At 37.7% G+C, this 20,283-nt stretch overlaps 1 protein-coding gene across 1 annotated transcript in view; it reads left to right on the top strand.

The window, feature by feature from the left end:
• LOC143858539 (N-terminal acetyltransferase A complex auxiliary subunit NAA15-like) overlaps positions 1–20,283 on the top strand; it is a 29,327-nt gene that overhangs the window by 1,362 nt on the left and 7,682 nt on the right. Inside the window, exons 2-14 of the mRNA XM_077369189.1 lie at positions 1,160–1,238; positions 3,350–3,432; positions 3,534–3,683; positions 4,943–5,058; positions 5,643–5,748; positions 9,209–9,280; positions 9,384–9,499; positions 10,485–10,617; positions 13,951–14,028; positions 14,241–14,294; positions 14,439–14,509; positions 18,257–18,311; positions 18,405–18,500. Of these exons, the coding sequence (XP_077225304.1) occupies positions 1,160–1,238; positions 3,350–3,432; positions 3,534–3,683; positions 4,943–5,058; positions 5,643–5,748; positions 9,209–9,280; positions 9,384–9,499; positions 10,485–10,617; positions 13,951–14,028; positions 14,241–14,294; positions 14,439–14,509; positions 18,257–18,311; positions 18,405–18,500 (1,209 nt within the window). The remainder of the gene's footprint in view (positions 1–1,159; positions 1,239–3,349; positions 3,433–3,533; positions 3,684–4,942; positions 5,059–5,642; positions 5,749–9,208; positions 9,281–9,383; positions 9,500–10,484; positions 10,618–13,950; positions 14,029–14,240; positions 14,295–14,438; positions 14,510–18,256; positions 18,312–18,404; positions 18,501–20,283) is intronic.

Raw genomic sequence — 20,283 nt, 5'->3', positions numbered from 1 at the left:
TGGGCACTGTGGCACAGTGATTGTTTTGTGCTTCTCCTTCACTTTCCACACTATGGGCCATGGGTGGGAGCAATGTTACCAGGGTTGCGCCCCCTACCGTCCCCGATCTGGGTCGCATGACCCCAAACGCTGTATGTTCACGATCCAAATAGCTAAAAATGGCGATCCCGTTGTCCGGGCCTACAACAAGCTCACACATACGGCTTTACAAGAGAGTACTTCTGTGGACAATGGAAAACCAGTCGTATACTAGCTTATTAGTTTGATCATTTATCATATTTTTTACGTCTTTATTTAAAACCTAGTAGTTTTCTATTTGCTTTCTTTTAGGATTGAATATAAATTATATGCTTTTTCTTTATATAGTAATATTTAGAGATCTTCATATTTTATATATTTTTGTGTGGAACTCGAACCTTTTTTTTGAAAAAATATGTATGGCATACCCCATCTTACTGTGTACCGGGCTAACCATCTTACCAACCTTTGCCGTACCGCGTACCATAATGAACCACGTTCCAGGTAAAATTGGTTTGGAGGTGACTTGCTCAATGCAATCTGTAATGGAAGGTAGGGATTCATTCCATGTCTTTTTTAGGGGCTTTGCCTACTTCAACAGTTCAACGCACATTTTTTTTTCCTAATTATCTAATGGTCTGGTCTCTTGCCTGTCTCCAATGATGGTTAATTTTAATTAAAAAAAAAAAAAAAGGTCTGCAAAGCATTCTTGGTGTCTTTTTTTATTTTTTTAACATGGTTTGCTCTTATATTCTGGATTTTAGTTATGATGTTTGTTATCATAGGCAGAGATCATCTGTGACAACTTCTGGTTGGAGCTTATGTATGTTAGGGTTTGTAGGGATATCTTGTATATTTGGGCAACTCTGCCCTTTAATGTAAATAGTGTAATTTTGGTTTTTTTAGTAAGTCATTATCTGCTTCAATAAAAAAAGGCTAATGCATGGTAGTATTGACTTTATTATGTCCTTTATTTTTTTCATTTTAGTATTGGTTTGTGTTACTTTTTAATAACTCAACTCAACTAAGCCTTTGTCCCAAATTAGTTTGGGGTCGGGTTGTGCTACTTTTTAATGATAAAATAAAAATCTATGTTTGTTAAGATTTTTGACATACTCCTCACGCGTTCTTGTCCTTGCAGAAATCATATGAAACTAAACAATATAAGAAGGGGTTGAAGGCCGCAGATGCTATACTGAAAAAATTTCCGGAGCATGGAGGTATGAGTAGCTTCAACAGCGATTTAAGTTCAAGTCACCCCTTTACCAAATTTTAATACCAGCACCTATTATCATCTCATTACATGGTTACATGCATCGAGCTTGGGGTCCAGACATGTATATTTGATATTTTTGCCACTATTTAATAAAACTTTATTACAATACTTCCTTGATTCAACCACAGTTTGCTTGTAAAACATGAAAAATTGGAATGTGATTTATCTCCGGGATGATGTCATGAGGAACAGGAATGATACACTAGGGTTTTATTTTGAATTCCATTATTCCAGGATATGGAACATTCCTCTGCTAACAGTTGGAGTGAATATGAGTTAAGCTATTATGTATGAGTTGAAATGCAATATGATATTCTAATGCTCTGTCTTCCATACGAAAGAGGTTTGCTTGGGTTGGACCTCTACTTGTTTTCTGATAAACTGAAATTCAAAATTTATTTATGATCAAGAACAGTACAATCAAGTCTAATACAGTCCCAGTTTGGGGTTGCCTTTTACTCACAGGTAAGAGGTAAGAGACAATAGTTTGGCACGAAATCTGCCATGCAAGATCAATGTTAAACCTTTTTATGGTTTGTTAGATATGTTTATTCATGTAGTTGGACAACAGTTAACTGTCTACTTTTTGTAGTGTCGTGGACCTATTTATATCTTTTTTGGTTCTTTTGGCGCATCTTTTATCACGAAATAACCGTGGGGTCCTTGGATAGACTAGTCTCGAAATCTATAGCTATTGAAGTCTTTGATTATAAGCGCTAGACAAGTAAATTACTGGCGGAGCCATTTCTATTCAGAGGAGTCAATACCATTTGTTTGAAAAACTCGGACTCAGATGAGTCGGCTAAGGTAAAACCGACTCGACACGGGCAAGTGAATGATTGACACCATCAATTTTTCATTAACTTGGGCGAGTCAAAGGAGTTTTTGATTGACTTGGTTAGTCCAAAAACTCAAACTCAAACTCAAACTCGGCCAAGTAAAACCTAATCAATTAGGGAGAATTGATGATCGGCTCGGGAAGTTTTAAAAAGCGCTCAGCACTTCATTTAACTTCATTTCTGGTATTTTTGCCTGATCATGTGGTAAACGGTGTTTACCTGTATGAAACCTTGGTCATGATAGTCTCTTAGGATGTTAATGGCCTCAATTGGCCTTGCAGCAAGATGAAGATCTGTAGTTGAGCTGGAGAATATCCAATAATGAATTCCATTGAATGAATAATTGATCCGGATGCTAAAAACAATAATGCTTTCGAATAGGCATGAGTGACTAAGTGGAATAATGCAGCTTGATAAGAACCTATCCCTGGAGCTAACATAGTATAACCCAATTGAGACATTGTAGACATTGTAGATTAAGCACATGCATCAAATCCACTTGTTCAGTCAAAACCGGATGGCTGGCTTAAAAAGGCGAATACCCTCATTTTTTTACTATTAGATTACATCCTCAGATGCTTGGTTCATCATATTTTATCGATGACACACACACACACACATACACCAATTGAAGCATGCATGTTCTCAAATAATACTTTCATATGAAATTCTTTTTGAGAGGTACAATTTATACTAGAAGTATTTCTACATCTCCGTTTTGTGGATAACTGTGCCACATTTCATCTTGGTAAACCATGCCTATGAGCAGCCCTTGCGAATCCATGGAAAGATACTAAATCCATGGAAAAGATACTATGTCATCATATGCATTGAAGTAACTGCAAAGATTTGTTGTTGGTTATACTTCAACCATGGACAATGTTTGGTGTTTGCTTAGCCTCTAACTGGCTGATAATATACAAAATATAAAATACAATGACTCAATCATTTCTTGGCAGTCTGTTCTTTTTAAGTTTGTTGTTTGTTTATATGTCCGCTAACTGTAATGCACATTCCTTTAATCTTTGTTAGGGGTATGGAGAATCAACTTCAAGAGAGTATATTTCTACTGTTGCTCAATTCACACACACACACACACACACACACACACACACCTTTTCAACGCTGATCTGTTTCTCTGTTTGGTTAGTTGTTTGGTTTTGGGGATCTAATTTAGTAATGGTAAATTCTTCCTTTTTTTCCTGCCCATTGCTAGAAACTTTATCAATGAAGGGATTAACATTGAATTGCATGGATCGCAAAGCGGATGCTTATGAGCTTGTACGGCGGGGGCTGAAGGTTTGTCTTTTTAATGGTGTTTAGTATGGAAACTTGCTGTTTTTTTCGACATTGGCACTTCCATACATTACTTCTCATTGTTTTCCTCTGTTTTTTTGCAGAATGACCTTAAAAGTCACGTTTGCTGGCATGTTTATGGCCTTCTATATCGATCAGACAGGGAATACAGGGAAGCAATCAAATGCTACCGAAATGCTTTGAGGATCGATCCAGACAATATTGAAATTCTTCGGGACCTTTCTCTCTTACAGGTAGGTAGATGATGTTTCAATTTACTGAGCTATTATTTTTGTAAATGGAATGTTCTGACTCATCTACAGCACCCTTTGGGTCCACAAATAGCAAATTGTTATCACTGTTGTTTTTTTTTCTAGATATGTTTTCTTCGTTTTTTTTTCCAGTGAACAATTTCAGTAAAAATGAATGAAGAAAACAGTACAGAACAATTGGACAGTTGCCTTGAAAGAAAGAAAAAACAGCTAAAATCATCGTCTAAAACAAAAAAGAAAACCAGAGTTAGCACTATGATATAGTAATAAACAGTGGCATGCTAGTTGCCAATAAGTAATAACCAAAGTTTTCCTTTCCACACCATCTAGTTAACCCTGATGATTTCTCCTTAAAGATGATTAGTTGATGTGAATCCATGATAGCCATGAGAAAGACAGAGAAACAATAGATAGTGAAGATCAAAATCAAGATTAAGAATGAGGGGAATCGGAGTAGAAAGGAATGCACTTTATGAACCCAACCACAGTGGGGTGGGGGTTATGAACCCAACTGAGAAGGGGAAAAAGAAGAGCGGAGAGAATGAGACTAGAAAGAAAGAGATACGCGGAGAAAGATGGAAGAGGGAGAAAAGGATTTAAGAGAGGGGAAGGATAAGCGGGTGGTGGGCTTATAATCCCGACCAAGAGGAGATGGGGGAGAGAGGAGAGGAGAAGGAGAAGATGAAATAAAGAAAGAAAAGTGTTTAGGGATAAAAACTGACCTGATATGAAGCATCACACTTTGGAAATGGTATCACACCTAATCAATATAAGAAAACATCAAATATTATTATGGGTTACACATGCCAATATTCGATGTTTTCAGAGGTGGTCTTATATCACTGTTTGCCTTCTTGTGGTAGCATTTTCTTGTAGTACATTCCAAACTCTTTATTTGCGGGGTAGCAGGTTGACCTGCAACCTTGTTAAGTGACATTCATTTAAACTTTTGTTCGCCTTGACAAATTTATATCTTTGGTGCTGCACAGTTTTAGTTTGGAGATCTCTGCATCTTGTTAGAGTGTGTGTAGGTTGATTTTCTCTACACCATATGTTCTCTAAGGTCATGAGTAATTCCCATTTTAGCATGATGTTTTAGTTTTTCAATTCTGCTTGCTTCTATACCATGCATTCCTATTTCTATTAGATTTTTATGACCGACAAATTTGATCAAGCATATTAAGTTATAGATCTAGTTTGCTTTAATCCCATTACAAAACTCTTTAGCTTTCATATGGCAGGCACAGATGCGGGACTTGTCTGGATTTGTTGAAACGAGACAACAGCTTCTGACACTAAAACCAAATCATCGCATGAATTGGATTGGTTTTGCCGTTGCCCATCATTTGAACTCTAAGTATGTTTTGTTTCTTAGCTAAAGAAAGTTTTACATTTTTATGTTCACAAATGTCTATTATACAGATCGTTCCCTACTTCATCAATATTGCTTTTATCTTTAAATGTGTCTTATTAGATCATCAATAATCCAATTTAAAGATTAATGGGTACTTAGGGGAAGAAAAGACAAAAAGGGGGTAAAAAAATCAAAATGTCAGGTTCGGTCATCAAAATCATTCATTTCCTGAACATGCCTAAATGGTGTACGCCCTTTATTGGAGGTGTGCGCCTTTCAAATGTCAGGTCTGCTCATCAAAATCATTAATTTTCTGAACATGCCTAAATAGCATACTCCTTTTGTTGGAGGCTTGCGCCTCAAGTAAAAGGCACACACATTTTACCCCTTTCACCCCCCAAGGCTTACTCCTTTCGAACAAAAGGCTTTTTTTAACGTCTTAAGGTGCTAATGGCATGCCACGGCTTGAGGTGTAGGCTTCAAAAGCGCCTTTGAGAACACTGTTTTAATCATTCGAAGATCGTTTCCTTTGAGAAGATGTCTTTACTTCTGGTTAGTTGTTTATCCTTGTATTATTTATTTGCTAGTGGCTCAAAGGCAATTGAAATTCTGGAAGCTTATGAAGGGACTTTAGAAGATGATTATCCTCCAGACAATGAACGTTGTGAACATGGAGAAATGCTTTTATACAAGGTATGACTTTAATATAGAAATTTAGCTATCCCTTTTCCATATCTCATTTATTTCTTACAGTTGGCTGTTTTAACCACATTGTATTAGAATGCTGCATTGTGCCATCTGTACTTTTTTTTTTGTTGGACTGTTAACTTTTTCTTAGTAGCTTAAAATTGCTTGGGTTTACATTGATACTTAAAATCTTGGACACTGATCAGTATGGCTGCTGACTTGGTCGGGTCAATTATTGCCTAGGCCAAGTTAAACGAGTTTATGTTAGATCACATCGAGTTTTTTAGTGTTCGATTGAATTTATAGGGTGACTCATAAGATTTAAAAAAATATACAATGAGTTCACTCAGCCAGGCCATTGATGGACCAGACAGGTTTTTATACAAGGCTTAGACTTAAGAATATCCTTTCTTGTAAAGCGTAAGATAATCCTTTCTTGTAAAGCTTTAAACACCAATATTACTTGTTTGGCTTGATTATCAATCTTATTCCGTTTCATTTGGAATGGATGTACCCTTTCATTCCGTTTTGGAAAAGAGAAAAAAAAACATACGAAATATCTTGTTTAGAAATCTTGTCTTATCCAGTGTGTGTCCTTGTGTTTTGTTCCATGTCATCCATTCTTGAAGCAATATGGCAAAACGCCCTGTTTCAGACGAAATTGACTGAAAACTAATTAAACATCTATTCTTCCCATCACCATTTAAAAAAAAAAAATCTTTTCTTCCCACCAGTCTAACTATCAGGTGTTATTGTGCATCCATGAGTCTTCCACACATTCTTCTGTTCTTCCATCATGTTATTTAGGTTCTGCACTTCATGTTTGGTGATCCGTGTACTCATCTCATACATGCAAGTGGACTTAAATCTGTGCCTAAATGACCCAATCGCCGCCTCACGTAGGCGCAGAAGTGTGGGTTATTAACCACATTGAATAAAAGGGCACATAAACAAACCTATCCTTTCTTAACAAATAATCCATGTCCTTATCGGAGTTGTGCCTCAAGGTTTATGCCTTGAGGCAACTTATGTGTTTACTACCTTTTTTTTTCTTTGAATGATAAGAGAATTTTCTTTGGGACCTTCTCGGTCTCTTTTCCTATTAATGAATTCTCTTATAATGATAAGAGAATTCATTAATAGGAAAAGAGACCGAGAAGGTCCCAAAATACATGAGCGGGGCTGGCATGTAACCCTATAACAATGCAACAAAGCTAAACAGTTAATGAGGAAGAAACTCGAAAAGCTCGACTCTCTCCCTAAGAACTCCCTCTCTAGTAAGTTTATCAGCCTCTTCATTTGCTGACCACCTTATATGGTTGAAGTGAATCAAGGCGGATCCAATTCTATCATGAATTTCATCAAATAATGTGGCAAACCCCCAAGGAGCCGGGAGTGAGCCTCTAAGCCATTTAATGACATTGAGAGAGTCTCCTTCTATCACCAGTTCACCACCCTATTAAGATCCTCATTTTGAAGCAACTTAATTCCTTGGTGGATTGCTCGAACTTCTGTCTCATTAGAATCTGCTACTCTTATTGGGCTGCTAAAAGCCCAAATCACCACCCATTCCTCTATCCTTAACAATCCTCCAATACCTGAAGGGCCCAGGTTAACCCAACTCAAACCGTCAAAATTTGTTTTGAGAGTTCCTTGAGAGGGCGGGGACCAAGCTTGAATAACTTTAGGATTATTGCTTGATGCGTAGCATATCTCTTTCCATGCATGCCACAGATCGTATGTTTTCACTACTACTTGCAGAGACTTTAGTCATTGATTTCAATTCCATTAATTCAAAATTAAAATTTAATCTATTGAAATGTAACATGGAATGAAAAATTAGTAGCGCCAATGAGAAATATTGAATTAATCTGATCATGCATGAGAAATAGTTACTACTACATTCTATGGTCTAAATAAAAAGATGGACAACTCTTCCGATATGGAACTCCATGTTGCCAAAGTAAACGACACCTACATTGATAAAAATACCCCCTTTAAGGATTGAATTCTCAATCAAATGCCTGCGACCAGATGCAACAAGTGATGATTGGAATCTCTCCCGTGTGGCCAATTCGGCGTCGTAGACTCGCAGGAGACTCCGGCTAGCATAAGGTGTTCCACCACTCCACCCCATCGTTAGAAAACCGATCCATAGCCAGCATTTAATTTTGGATCCGTTTTCCAGTGGCAAGTGGAGCTGTAGGGACTTTCTTATGATGCCGTTTGACTTGGTGGAGAGATTCCAATCTTCATTTTTCGCATCCATCTGCTGGAGATCCTCAGTTAATATTGCAAATATTTACTTCTTATAAAGGGGTATTTTGGTCATTTTGTTGAAAGCAAATATCAGTCCCGATGAATGCGAAGCCTCTTTCTTGTCTTCTTGTACCAATGTCCCAATCATCAGCTCCCACCTTTTTTTTAACTGAATGGGTTTCCGTCTTTCTAGCAGCTCTCGAAAAAGATAAAAGAATATGTATCCACAATTCTACATTATGTTACCTTTTAGTGAACGTTATGGTGTCTAACTTCAGTGAAGTCATATTGCAACTGTAAGGTTGACTTAGGTATCCAAATAGATCGTTTGTTTGAACCTTGAGTGGACAACAGATTTTTCATGTAGCATCATAGCTTGCTCAGAATCTTGATAGGAGTAAAAGAAAGATACAACTTGTGTGTGAATGACTACTCTAGCTGAAGGATTTCATAGTCTACATTATGCAGACATAAGAGGATCCAATACAGGTCATATCAACTAATTCTTCTTGCAATTGTCAAAAAACACAGAAGTAAAATTGGTAGGGATCAAGAGTACTCTAGCTATATTCCCTTATCTATTAATCAAATTCTCTAGGTTTGAACTTTGAAGGTTCCGGCTATTCTTAGGTTGGGGAAGATTAAAACATATGATTGTTTCTTGTAATAGAAAGTTGAGCTGCTACAGTAAAGTGACTGACTACTTGTAGGATATGGTGCCCTCATTTTTACTATACTTTAGACTAGCGTGCTTTTCGCTCATAGAGGGACTATTGACTTTTTTTTTCCTTGTTTGAACTTAGGCCTGCTTGTCTTCTTGACATCAATTTTTTTATTCTTATATGGTTTCAAGTGATATATATTTTGGAGATCTTTCACATTGGGAATGCATTCTTATTCTCATGATAAAACACTCTTTGTGCTTTTTTCTTAATTTTTTGGCTCCATCCCTTCACGTGAAATTATCTATAACCCTTATTTCTTTCCAATTTGCATTATCTATATCTAGGTGTCTTTCTTTCCTTTTCCTTTTCCTTTTTGTTTGTGTCCTTGTAGCAGAGGATGCTTTACTTGTATCAGTTTAAAGACAAGTGTAATTAATTATGTTGATATGGTACCATTAAAAAAATTGAATATGTTGATATGGGTTATATGGATTGACTCGTAGGCCTTGTTTTATATATTTACTTATGATTTTTTTTTTCAGATTTCTTTATTAGAAGAATACGGATTTCTTGAGAGAGCACTTGAGGAATTGTACAAGAAAGACGCTAAAATTGTAAGAGTATTTTATTCAACTTGCTAAGCTGTAGAAAAGGAGTTAATGCCTTCAACTTTCTTACTTATTATATTATCCTGTTTGTCATCAATGTCTTGTCCAGGTAGATAAATTGGCGTACAAGGAACAACAAGTTTCTTTACTAGCGAAGCTTCGTCGTTTTGAAGAAGGAGAGAAAATATATAGGTCCTTGCTCTCTATGATCCCCGACAATTACAGGTAAATTTTTTAGATTTATCTTGATGTTAGTTACGAGCATCTTGTAGATTGGCTCAGAATAGCCATTGTGTTAAAATAATGGCGCGACATTGGTACTTTATTTGGAACCTTTCTATTAAGTTTTGTCCTTTTGATGTCTCATTACTTGTTTGCACAATCAGAAGTTGGTATTATATATATATAATACCTCAAGACTCAAGAGCGGTGGTTTTTTTCTTTCTAAATAATGAACTTAATGAAGGAAAGTGCATGTACAAATAGGATTCAAGATAGGGTATGTCCGCGGTGAAGTAAAGATACATAAACTATGGTGGAAATACGTCAGAGTAAAGGAATTGGGAGCGAATATGGATCTTATGTCCTAACACTCCCTTATTTTTTGTTGGAATTTGCTACCTCATTCACCCCTCGGGTGAATATCATGAAAAGATAACTGGAACACTTCACAACCCTCTACGATCTTCTTAATATTATTGGCCACTCTCCATGGATACTTATACCATCTTTTCACCCACATGATAACCTTATCAACCTCCCTCAATTTCTTTTGTTTCTATTAGATGGGGAGTGAAGGCTTTAAGTCCTTATAGAGGAATTAGGATTAAAACATTTTCTTTGTAGCCATAACCGAAGGTGAGAGGTCTGGGCGAGGATATCTATACACAAGTCTTGAAGAAAATGTGCTACACGTTCTCGATCTTTTGGCGTTAAAGTAATGATATGCAATTCGTGTATTTTGTTTGTTTTTCTATATTTGTATTGCTCTGCCTTTTCAATCGAAATGTGTTAATAAGTCTTTTTAGACCGTGCAAGGAAATGCCCATCATCTCGTAAGTTTGTAAGTGGGGTGCTTAGGCATTCATTATTTGGTGCTAATGTATTGCATTTCACATTTGGCAAGTGCACAAAAGATATCTTGGATTGTGCTTCAAATGCTTTGAAGGCTCACTTATTTTATTTTCTGGGTTGCTTTTGTTGCATTCAGATATTATGAAGGCCTGCAAAAATGTCTAGGGCTATATTCAGAGAATGGTCGGTACTCACCTGAAGAAGTTGATCGGTTAGATGTGTTGTACAAATCTCTTAGGACGCAATATAACTGGTCATCTGCTGTGAAGGTACATTGATTTCTTCCAAATTCACGTTCATCTTTTATTTTGCTCATTGCAACTAATTTGGAGCATCATGTTCTGTACAAGACCTCTACATGCTTGTTTCTGTATCAATAGTTTTCAATTCAAGTTGTGAGTTTAAGTATTCAATTAAAGAATTATTTTCACGCTGATGATTATGGTAAACCTTCTTCAAGTTCTTTAGTCATTTAAAAAGCTATGTAATTTAAAATGAGGAAGATGCAAACTAGGCAATAAGATGGTTTTGGGAAACAAGGTATTAAGAAATGACCAAGGGGAAGTTCTGTGGGCTTTCGCGGGCCACATCGGAGAGGTGGATGCTATGGAGGCCGAGGTTTGCGCAATCATCAGGGCTTAAAACTATTGGCTACGAATAAAGTGGATAACATGGTAGTTGAAAGGGACTCTTTGTATGGTATTAAGTGGCTAAAAGGAATACAGAATCACCCGTGGGGATTTGATAGGCTTTTTGATGAAATGTTTGATTGGATGAGACCATTATCGCTAGAGTTCAAGCATATTCGTCGGTCGGCAAACGAGGTGGCCGATAGGCTAGCTAGGGAAGGAGTGTCGAAAGAGTCATTGGCATTGTTTGATTCTCTCCCTCCGTGACTTTACTTTGTTGCCTCTTGTAGTCTTGTATCTTTCTTTATTTTCTTGGTTCCTCCACCCTGTATCTTGGCCATCTCGGTCTTTTTTTTTTCAATAAAATTGGCGATCTTTAAAAAAAAAAAGTTAATTAATTTGTATTCAGCATTGTCTTATTAGTTCCATAATCATTGCTAAAAATAGGAAGTCCAGTAGTTTTTATATTCCTTTTCTATGTATGTTGTCTTTATGGTAAACCTTCTTCCAGGTCTTTAGTCATATAAAAGGCTATGTAATTTAAAATGATGATGCAAACTAGGCAGGAAGATGGTTTTGGGAAACGAAGTATGAGAATGTTAATTAATTCTTATTCAACAATGTCTTATTAACCCCGTAATCGTTGCTAAAAAAATAGGAAGTTAAGTAGTTTTTAGATTCCTTTTCTATGTATGTTATCTTTAAATTATTAGTGGTAGTTAGGATGAGACACATGATAAATATGCCCTACAAGGAAATGATATTCAGCCTCTTCTCTTGCGGTTCCACCTGCTCTTTGTTCGTCTTATTTACATTTAAAGATTTCTTTTCTGTCAATTATCCAAAATGCCCTCAACCCAAACCATCCTCTTTTTCACGCATAGTAATACACAAGGTGTACTCAGGACCATGGTTTTAAATTTCGACCGAAGTCCAAAATTTTGGATTTCTGTGAGCACCGAAACCGAAATTTATAATAAAATATTAATTTTTTATCCCGTCAAAGAATTTCGATCGAAATTACCTAAATTTCGGCAATTTCAATCGAAATTTCGTCCCAAAAAATCAGGGATTTGAAGCGTTAATACCAAATTTCAGCTGAAATTTCGGTTTCGAATAAGTCATTTTAGCCGAAACTGAAATTTAAAACCATGCTCAAGACATGGAATGAAATTTTGGAAGGATAAATGGTGTGGTGATGAGGCCCTCAGTGTCACCTTTCCCATTCTCTTTAAGGATAAATGGTGTGCTGATGAGGCCCTCAGTGTCATCTTTCCCAATCTCTTTGCAGTGTCTAAGAAGAAGGAAATGTGGTTGAAGGATTGAATATCTCGTGGGGAAGTCAGCATATTTTGGGATTTGCAGTTTAGAAGAATTTTTTTAACAGGGAGCTCGATAGGGTAGCTCAGTTTTTGGAGGTTGTGGATGAGCAGTTCATTAGATGCTCGGGGGCATACAAGAGAGTTTAGATTTAGTGCACTTCAAGGGTCTTCTGTGTCAAATCATTCTATCATCGACTCTCATCTTGCTCGACTTCCCTGCTGACAGCTAAAGTGTGGTGCATCCCGACACCCCCAAGGGTGCGCGCTTTTGGTTGGACGGCTGCCCTAGACAAAATTTTAATAGTCAACCACCTGTGAAGCCGCCAAATGTTGATAGTAGACCACTGTGCTTCTTGTATAGAAGCCGGTGAAATAGTGGATCACTTGCTCCTACACTGCAAGATTGCTCGAGAAGTCTGGAGTAGAATTTTAATTCGGTTTGGCATTTCTTGGGTATTCCCAGCTCACTTGGATCTTTTGTTGGATACTTGGTCGTTTGCCCCATGGAAGAAGAGAGGTGACATGTTATGGAATGTGGTATTGTTAGCGGTGAGTTGGACCCTGTGGAAAGAAAGAAATGCTAGAATCTTCATGGGTGTTGCAAAATGTCCTTATTTCATTTTCACTAAGGTGATTGCTTTGACGATATCCTGGGTCAAGGTTCTTCCCTCATTTAGATTTGTTTCTACATACGACCTTTGGCACGGTTTGCTTTATTGGCTGAACAAAGAAGGCTTGATTCAGAAAATCAAATGAAACGTTTGAAATTTCTATTCGACGTGTTTAGGCGGCGCTTGGATAGAGCAAAGCAAGTGATCCAAAGTTGGTCTCCTCCCCCTCCAGGTTTCCTCAAGCTAAATTTTGAGGCATCGAGCCTGGGAAACCCTGGTCTTTTAGGGTGGACGGCCTTCTTAGAGATGCAGAGGGTGCTACGCTGTGGGCCTTCTCGGGACTTTTGGGATTGCAGACTCTAATGAAGCGGAGGTCAGATCGGTTCTCCTGGGTATCAAGTTGATTGAGGAGCCTGACTTGACGAGGGTGATAGTGGAGGGAGACTTCCTCAATGTAATTAGATGGTTAAAAGGTACTGTTGCCCCCCTTGGAGATTTGCGAGGTGGTTTGACGAGATCATGGACCGAGTAGGGGAATCATGAGTATCTTTCCATCACGTGAAAATATCGGTAAATTCGAATGTGGATAGATTGGTCAAGGGGTAGCGAGAAGGGCGGTAGCACTTTTTGACTTTCTTTCCTCATGATAGATGTTTGTATTTCTTTAGCCTGTGATTTCCTCTTTGCTTTCTTCCTTTTCTTTATAGCTGACCTCCTCAGCCGTGTTTCTTATTATGATTCATTACCATTCAAAAAATAGGTTTCAGGTTTCGTTTTCTGAACGTGTTTTGGTCGTGAAGGAAATTGAAACATGTCGGTTTCGGATGGAAATTCCTGTGGAAATTCTGTAAAATCATGAAACCATATGGAAACATATGAAAATGGTGGACATATAATATGGAGCTCAAGAAATGCTAGCTATAACTTCTTCTGTTTATTATGTATTATTGTTATAGAATTTTGCATATGGGTAACCAGCTAGCTAATTTTTATGAAATTCACATAATTGTTTCTGAGGTTTGCTTTTCTTTTCTGCTCAGCGTATACCGCTTGATTTTCTACAAGGTGAAAAATTCCGAGAGGCTGCCGATGGCTATATTAGGCCGCTATTAACCAAGGTGATGTTCATTGTTCTTAGCTAAAACACTATTCTAAGTGATTATACATTAGTGTAAAGATCATAATGCATGCATTACACTATCGTTTTTATTCATTTCATGTTGTTACTCTAGCTTCTTATTTCTGTCACTGATTTCGGAGATGAAGAAGAAATTCTTCTACAAATATCTTGTGAAACTAACATAATTTTCTCATCTTCCTGTGCATGTAGGGAGTTCCGTCATTATTCTCTGATCTCAGTCCTCTGTATGATCTTCCTGACAAGGTTAGTGAGTGTACTTTATTTCACTCTTTGGTGATTTATGGAGTTTAGATTAGATTCATCTTTTGAAGAACTCTAGCATACATGTAGTTGTTTGGATGGAATAGTTACTACTTGTGTATTTTTTAATGTTGTATATCTAAACAGGCAGACATTCTAGAACAATTGATTCTTCAGCTGAAAGATTCAATTTGTACCACTGGAGGATTTCCTGGGAGGTAAATGAGGGATTTGTAACTTTTCAGATCTTGCACAATGTTGAAAGTCATGGACTTGTTTATCTGGGCTATACTGTTTATGCAAATATATTAACATTTTCGCCATAATTTGGTACTATTGATTCTTTTCATTCGAAACATGCTGTAGTATGAGTTTTCTTTTGTGGCGTATATGGACACATGTTTACAAATTAACATTTATGAAGTTTTTGTGTCTGTACATGAGGCCATGTGCTTGTTTGTTTGCCTTTGAATGTGTTTGCATGTATTCTGGTGAGTTTGTTCACCTCCTTGCACATTTGTGCTGATATACACCAATAATCTGTGCTTATATGGCTATGCATGTGTAGGTTTGTATTCTTGCATTCATATGTATAATAAGATTTTGGTGTATTGGTTTCTGAATAGGCATGTGTATGCTTATATGCTTATACTTAGGCATTTCATCAAATTATATCAATGAAAGGACTGCAAGCGTGATAGTGCTGCTGGCGGAGTAGTTTAAGAAGTCAGTTTCTATTTTTATTTATTAACTGAAATTGCAATTTATGCTGACAGTAACACACTGTTCTGTGATATAAACCTGTCCTTATACATCATATGTTCCCTCATTGTTGAAGTAGTATATTTGATTTAAATTTTCCAATATCTCCACCTATACTTTTCTACTTTATTCTCTTTCGTTTGATTCAATAAATAAAGGCCTGGACTAACCATTTAAAAAAAGGCCTGGACTAATAGAAGGATTCTTTTCTACTGCACAATGCCCCGCCCCCCCCCGCGCGGCTAACCCACCACGCGAATCCAAATTCCGTTTCTACGTGTCCTATCTTTTCTCCACCCTTTCCACTATCAGATCCCATTCCATCTTTTGCGGCCTTCCCATGCTCAATGGGAGGCCTAAGTACTTCGTCAAAAACTTATCCACAGTACGTGATCCAAGGAGGCCTTGCAAATCCCTCAACCTCCTGAGCAGGGAGATGAATTCTGAGGATCCTTGATTTGCCAAAGTTTTAACCTCTTACCAATCACCATCTCTTAACACCTAAGGATAGCTTTTAGCTTTAGTACCTTACCTACCCCGAGAACATTGAACCCTAGGGTGCCATTAGCAAATTGAAGTTGGGAGACCTCTAACTGTTGGTTGCCTACTCTGAAGCCTTCGATCAGCCTGTGGTTTTTTCCTTTTCGATCATCTTACTCAGGGGTCCCCGCTACTATCAAGAACAAGAAGGGGGAGAGTGGGTCGCCCTGCCTAAGACCTCTAGATGACTTCAAGAAACCATTTGGTGACCCATTGACCAAGATTGAGAACCAAGCCAAAATTACACATCTCAACATTCAAGCACACCACGTACTCCCAAAGTCCATTCTCCTTAAAGAGTTAATCCAAACAATCCTATTCCACTCGGTCATAAGCTTTTTCCTATCCAATTTGCATATGATGCCCCTATCTCCATGTTTGAAGTAGCAGTTGACTACCTCATTAGAAATCAAAACACTGTTTAGATTCTAGAATTTGTCTTACCTAGACGAAGGCTGATTGATTGCTAGAGATGACCGTAGGTAACATTTTCTTCAACCATTCTGCCAGTTATGCCAGTTAGTTAGTAGCTTATATGAGCAACCAACAAGGCTAATTGGTGGAAAATCTGCTACACTTACTGTTCCTGTCACCTTTGGAGTGAGCACAATGAAGGTTGCCTCAATTCCTTTGTCTAACTCTAGGCCTTTATAGACATTCCTGAAAGTACTTAATGAGATCATCTTTACTGTAATCCCAACAATTTCGGAAGAATGCCAAACAAAAGCCATCCTGTCCAGGTGCTCTATCTCCGCCTAAGGCATAGAGACTCACTCTTACGTGTTCTTCATCAAATGGTTTCTCTAGGGAAGCTGCCACTTTTCTCTAGCCTCCTAAAGGGCACACCTACAAGTTTGGGTCTAGTATCTTTTTCTGATGAGTATAGGCTCAAATTAAATTCTACAATATTCTTCAATATAGTTTCTTTCTCCACACTGAGCTCTCTATTAATATGCAGTTTTGTTACTGTCACCTCATTTAACAAACCTCCAAGTCTCTCTTCCATCTTAGAGATTTCAAACCATGCCAACTCAAATCAGAATGGAATATGACCCATGACTGCAGTCTGGGTCCTCTAGGATCTAGGGGAGAAGAGGGCAATGGTCCGAGAATGTGTTAGGCAAGGCCACCTGGCAAACACCAGGAAAAAGGGAAAGCTAGTCAGGGCAGATAAGATGAGGACTCTGTCAATCCGGCTCTGATTAGAACTTCTCGACCAAGTATACTAAGCCACCTATTCCTGGCATTTTTCTGCTTATGAAATCCAAAAATGCCCTCATACAGTGTCTCGCTCTGCTGCACTCCGCTCTTTCCTCAACCAGTCTTGTCACATTGAAGTCACCCCGTTATGCACAATGGGAAGAGGCCGCCTATTCCTGGCATTATCCAACTCCTCCCACAACAACCTCCGATCGGCTCTTAGTATTGGCCTATAAACACCCGTGAAAGTCCATAAGAAACTGTCTGAAGTCTTCTTCACAACTATCTATACTGAGTACCTCCCGATAGAGTTATGCATAATCCCTGGTAACTAGGACCCCTGCAGCGGTTTTTCCAACTGCATTGATCGTCACAAAGTCTCAGCTGGACCGGCATCCCAACTCCTTTATTACTTCTTTGCTCATATTGTTCAACTTAGTTTCTTGAATACATACGAGTTCAGATTATTTTTTAATATTAACTGCTTCACTTGGGTCATTTTGTCGAGGCTTCCCAAACCCCTTAGATTCCAAACCGGGATCCTCATGTTGATCCGAAGGCTATTTAATATTTTTTTATTTATGAAAAAACTATTTAAACATTTTGCAAATCTTTCTTGAGAAAGGGAGACCAAAATATTATATATGGACAGAAATTAATTTCAGCCACTTGAGTTATACATTAACCAGTAATAACGTTTGCCAGTCCATACTTATGTTCCAATGCATCTTTAGTGCTACTGCCATTATCTTATATTATAACTACTGCAAAAATGTCTAAAGCGACTATGATGGAGTGGTCCTGCATAAAACTGAGTAGCAATAAAAGCAAATACGAACCCATATTTCCTTGTTAATATCTTCCCCAGATAGCCTACGTCAATCACAATGGTAGCTAAGCTAAGTATATTAAGAGAATTCCTTTAAAAGGCCACATATTTTTAATACATTTTGGTGAAGCCAATTGTAGGGAACTCTTTTGGCATGGATGTGGGCACGAGATAAGAGTTGGTTATTGCCCCCCTATGTAACTCATTCTTTTTAGTTTTTCCTTTTCCTTCAATAAATTTTTTTTTGCCAATGATCGAATAGAAACAAGCTACTTCGTCCAATCGAGTTGGTTATAATTATATTTAAGGTAATTAATATTTTCTCGTTCAAGTTCTGTTGAGTGCTGTATCAAAGTTTCCTCTTTTGAGGTAGACGTCTGGTGCTTAAGTGATACTTGTCTTAGAATGACTTCCTAAGTGGATGTGAATCAACTGTGCTATATTTTTGAGCCATGATGTACACTTTATAACAATAGACTGAACTTTTATTCCTTTGAGAATCATGCATTCTTTTCACTTGTTTTGGCTAACTGTACATGGTATTTGATGGTTGGTTATTTGTGATATGCAGTTTTTGATGGTGAAGTGCCATATTCTTTTTGCTAACATGTACATGTATTCATTTGAGTTACAGTGCAACGAAAGAGCCTCCTTCAACGCTTATGTGGACTTTGTTTTTGTTGGCCCAGGTTCTGGCTTAAGCATCTTGGTTTATTTATTTTTTATTTTCTTTAGTTGTATCTCTTTTAATGACATTGCTTACGGAGTTTATCTTGATGCAGCATTATGATAGAAGAGGGCAGTATGATCTAGGCCTTGTTAAAATTGATGAAGCTATTGAGCATACTCCTACTGTGATTGATCTTTACTCTGTGAAGGTTTGTTTATGACATCTACCTATACGTGATGTGCCTCTTTGAAGTGCTATGATATTTAGATTTGTCCATAACATTGTTAATAACTATATTACTGATAACTTGTTTAGGGAAATTGACATGTTTTTCTAATTCTTTTGGCAGTAAAAGATACTTTCCTATTGTGATTGGTTTTCATTTTCAAGCTTGTGAGTTTTGGTATATTTATTGCTTGTCCTTAAAAGGAGCTAATATTTGGCATATTTATTTGGTTCACTTCCCACATATTTTTTTTGAATGGTAGATGGATTAAAACAAAAACAGGGAGACTGAGAGTGTCTCAAAACAACAAAAGTTACAATCTACAACTGTAAAAACAACAAAAGGAGAACAAGAAGGAAACAAGAAATCAGGGTCCTGTAAAATGTCAGAATGCAAGACATCTTCACAACTTGAACAAATGCCCAAAAAAGGGTAGTGGGATTGACAATACCAAAACTCGCTAAAGAATTGCTCTAAAACACGAAACTCTCCCTGAAATAATTTTAAATTTGACCTACCTGGATTTCCTTCTCTTACAAGATTTGCAAGGTTTTTTTTTATTCCAAATATGTCAACATGCTACTTTTGGGGTGGTCCACCATGAATTCTTCTGGTGTCTGCAAAAGACCTTTTTAACCATCCCGAGAACGGTTGACCATTGACTCCGAATCATACATATGAACATAGATTCCATTATGTTGATCTACGTCTCCAAATCTGCAGTCCATGATTTGGGGATAGCACCTCAAGAAACCATCATATTGATCGAGGTGCTATGATGCTCTGTTTTGATTGGGACTGGCAATTTCCATACGTGGTCGTGGGATAGTCAACCGGATTAACCGCCCGAATCATACACACGTGTCATGTGTACTGAGGTCGGGTGTTGGTGGGGTGGGGCCTATGATCTGTTTTGATTGGGACTGGCAATTTCCATATGTGGTGGTGGGATAGTCAACCGGATTAACCTACCTAATCATACACACGTGTCATGTGTACTGAGGTCGGGTGTTGGCAGGGTGGGCAGTGGTGAGAGTGGCAGTACCAAAACTCGGTAATGAATACCCTAAAACTTGAAACTCTTGTTGAAATATCTCTGATTGCTAATTTTGAATGAGACCTACAAGAATCTAATCATGTGCCATGAGCTATCCTCATTGCCTGGCCAATAAAGCTTCATGTGGGGATCTGCTGTTTATTACTACGTTGCTCATAGGAGCTTTCTCATCTTTCTTTTTACTTGGCTGAAATTGGCTTTTGCTGTCTATTCATCCTATATTGGTGGATCCGTTTTGATTTTGCTCAATATTGAATCAGTGGTGTGCATCTTTCAATCAGAGATGAGATTGAAATATTTGTTCTGATACCTTATCCAAATGCGCATTTAAGTTATTTGTAAGTAAATGCTTTCATAGAGAATTATACAATCATGAACGTCAGAAAATTAATGGCTAACTTTTTCGAATGTAGAAAGCTCTACATGAACTGTGATATTTCATTTTTGTCATAAAATTTTCATTACCTTTCTGTTTGGTTTTTTATTTTCCTTTCTGCTCCATTGTGACCTGGTGGTCACGGGTTCAAGTCACGGAAACAGCCTCTCTGCAAAGCAGGGGTTAGGCTGCGTACATCTACCCTCCCCAGACCCTGCAGTGGCGGGAGCCTCGTGCACTGGGCCACCCCTTATTTGAGATTATAGAATGGCTTATTATTATTATTATTATTATTATTATTTTTGCTTGTCAATGCATATTCACACTTTATC

This window comes from Tasmannia lanceolata, unplaced genomic scaffold, assembly GCF_043159265.1.
Source record: "Tasmannia lanceolata isolate RefF3 unplaced genomic scaffold, GAP_Taslan_0.1 ptg000026l, whole genome shotgun sequence".
Taxonomy (NCBI): Eukaryota; Viridiplantae; Streptophyta; class Magnoliopsida; order Canellales; family Winteraceae; genus Tasmannia; species Tasmannia lanceolata.
This window is presented reverse-complemented; position numbering and strand designations above follow the sequence as displayed.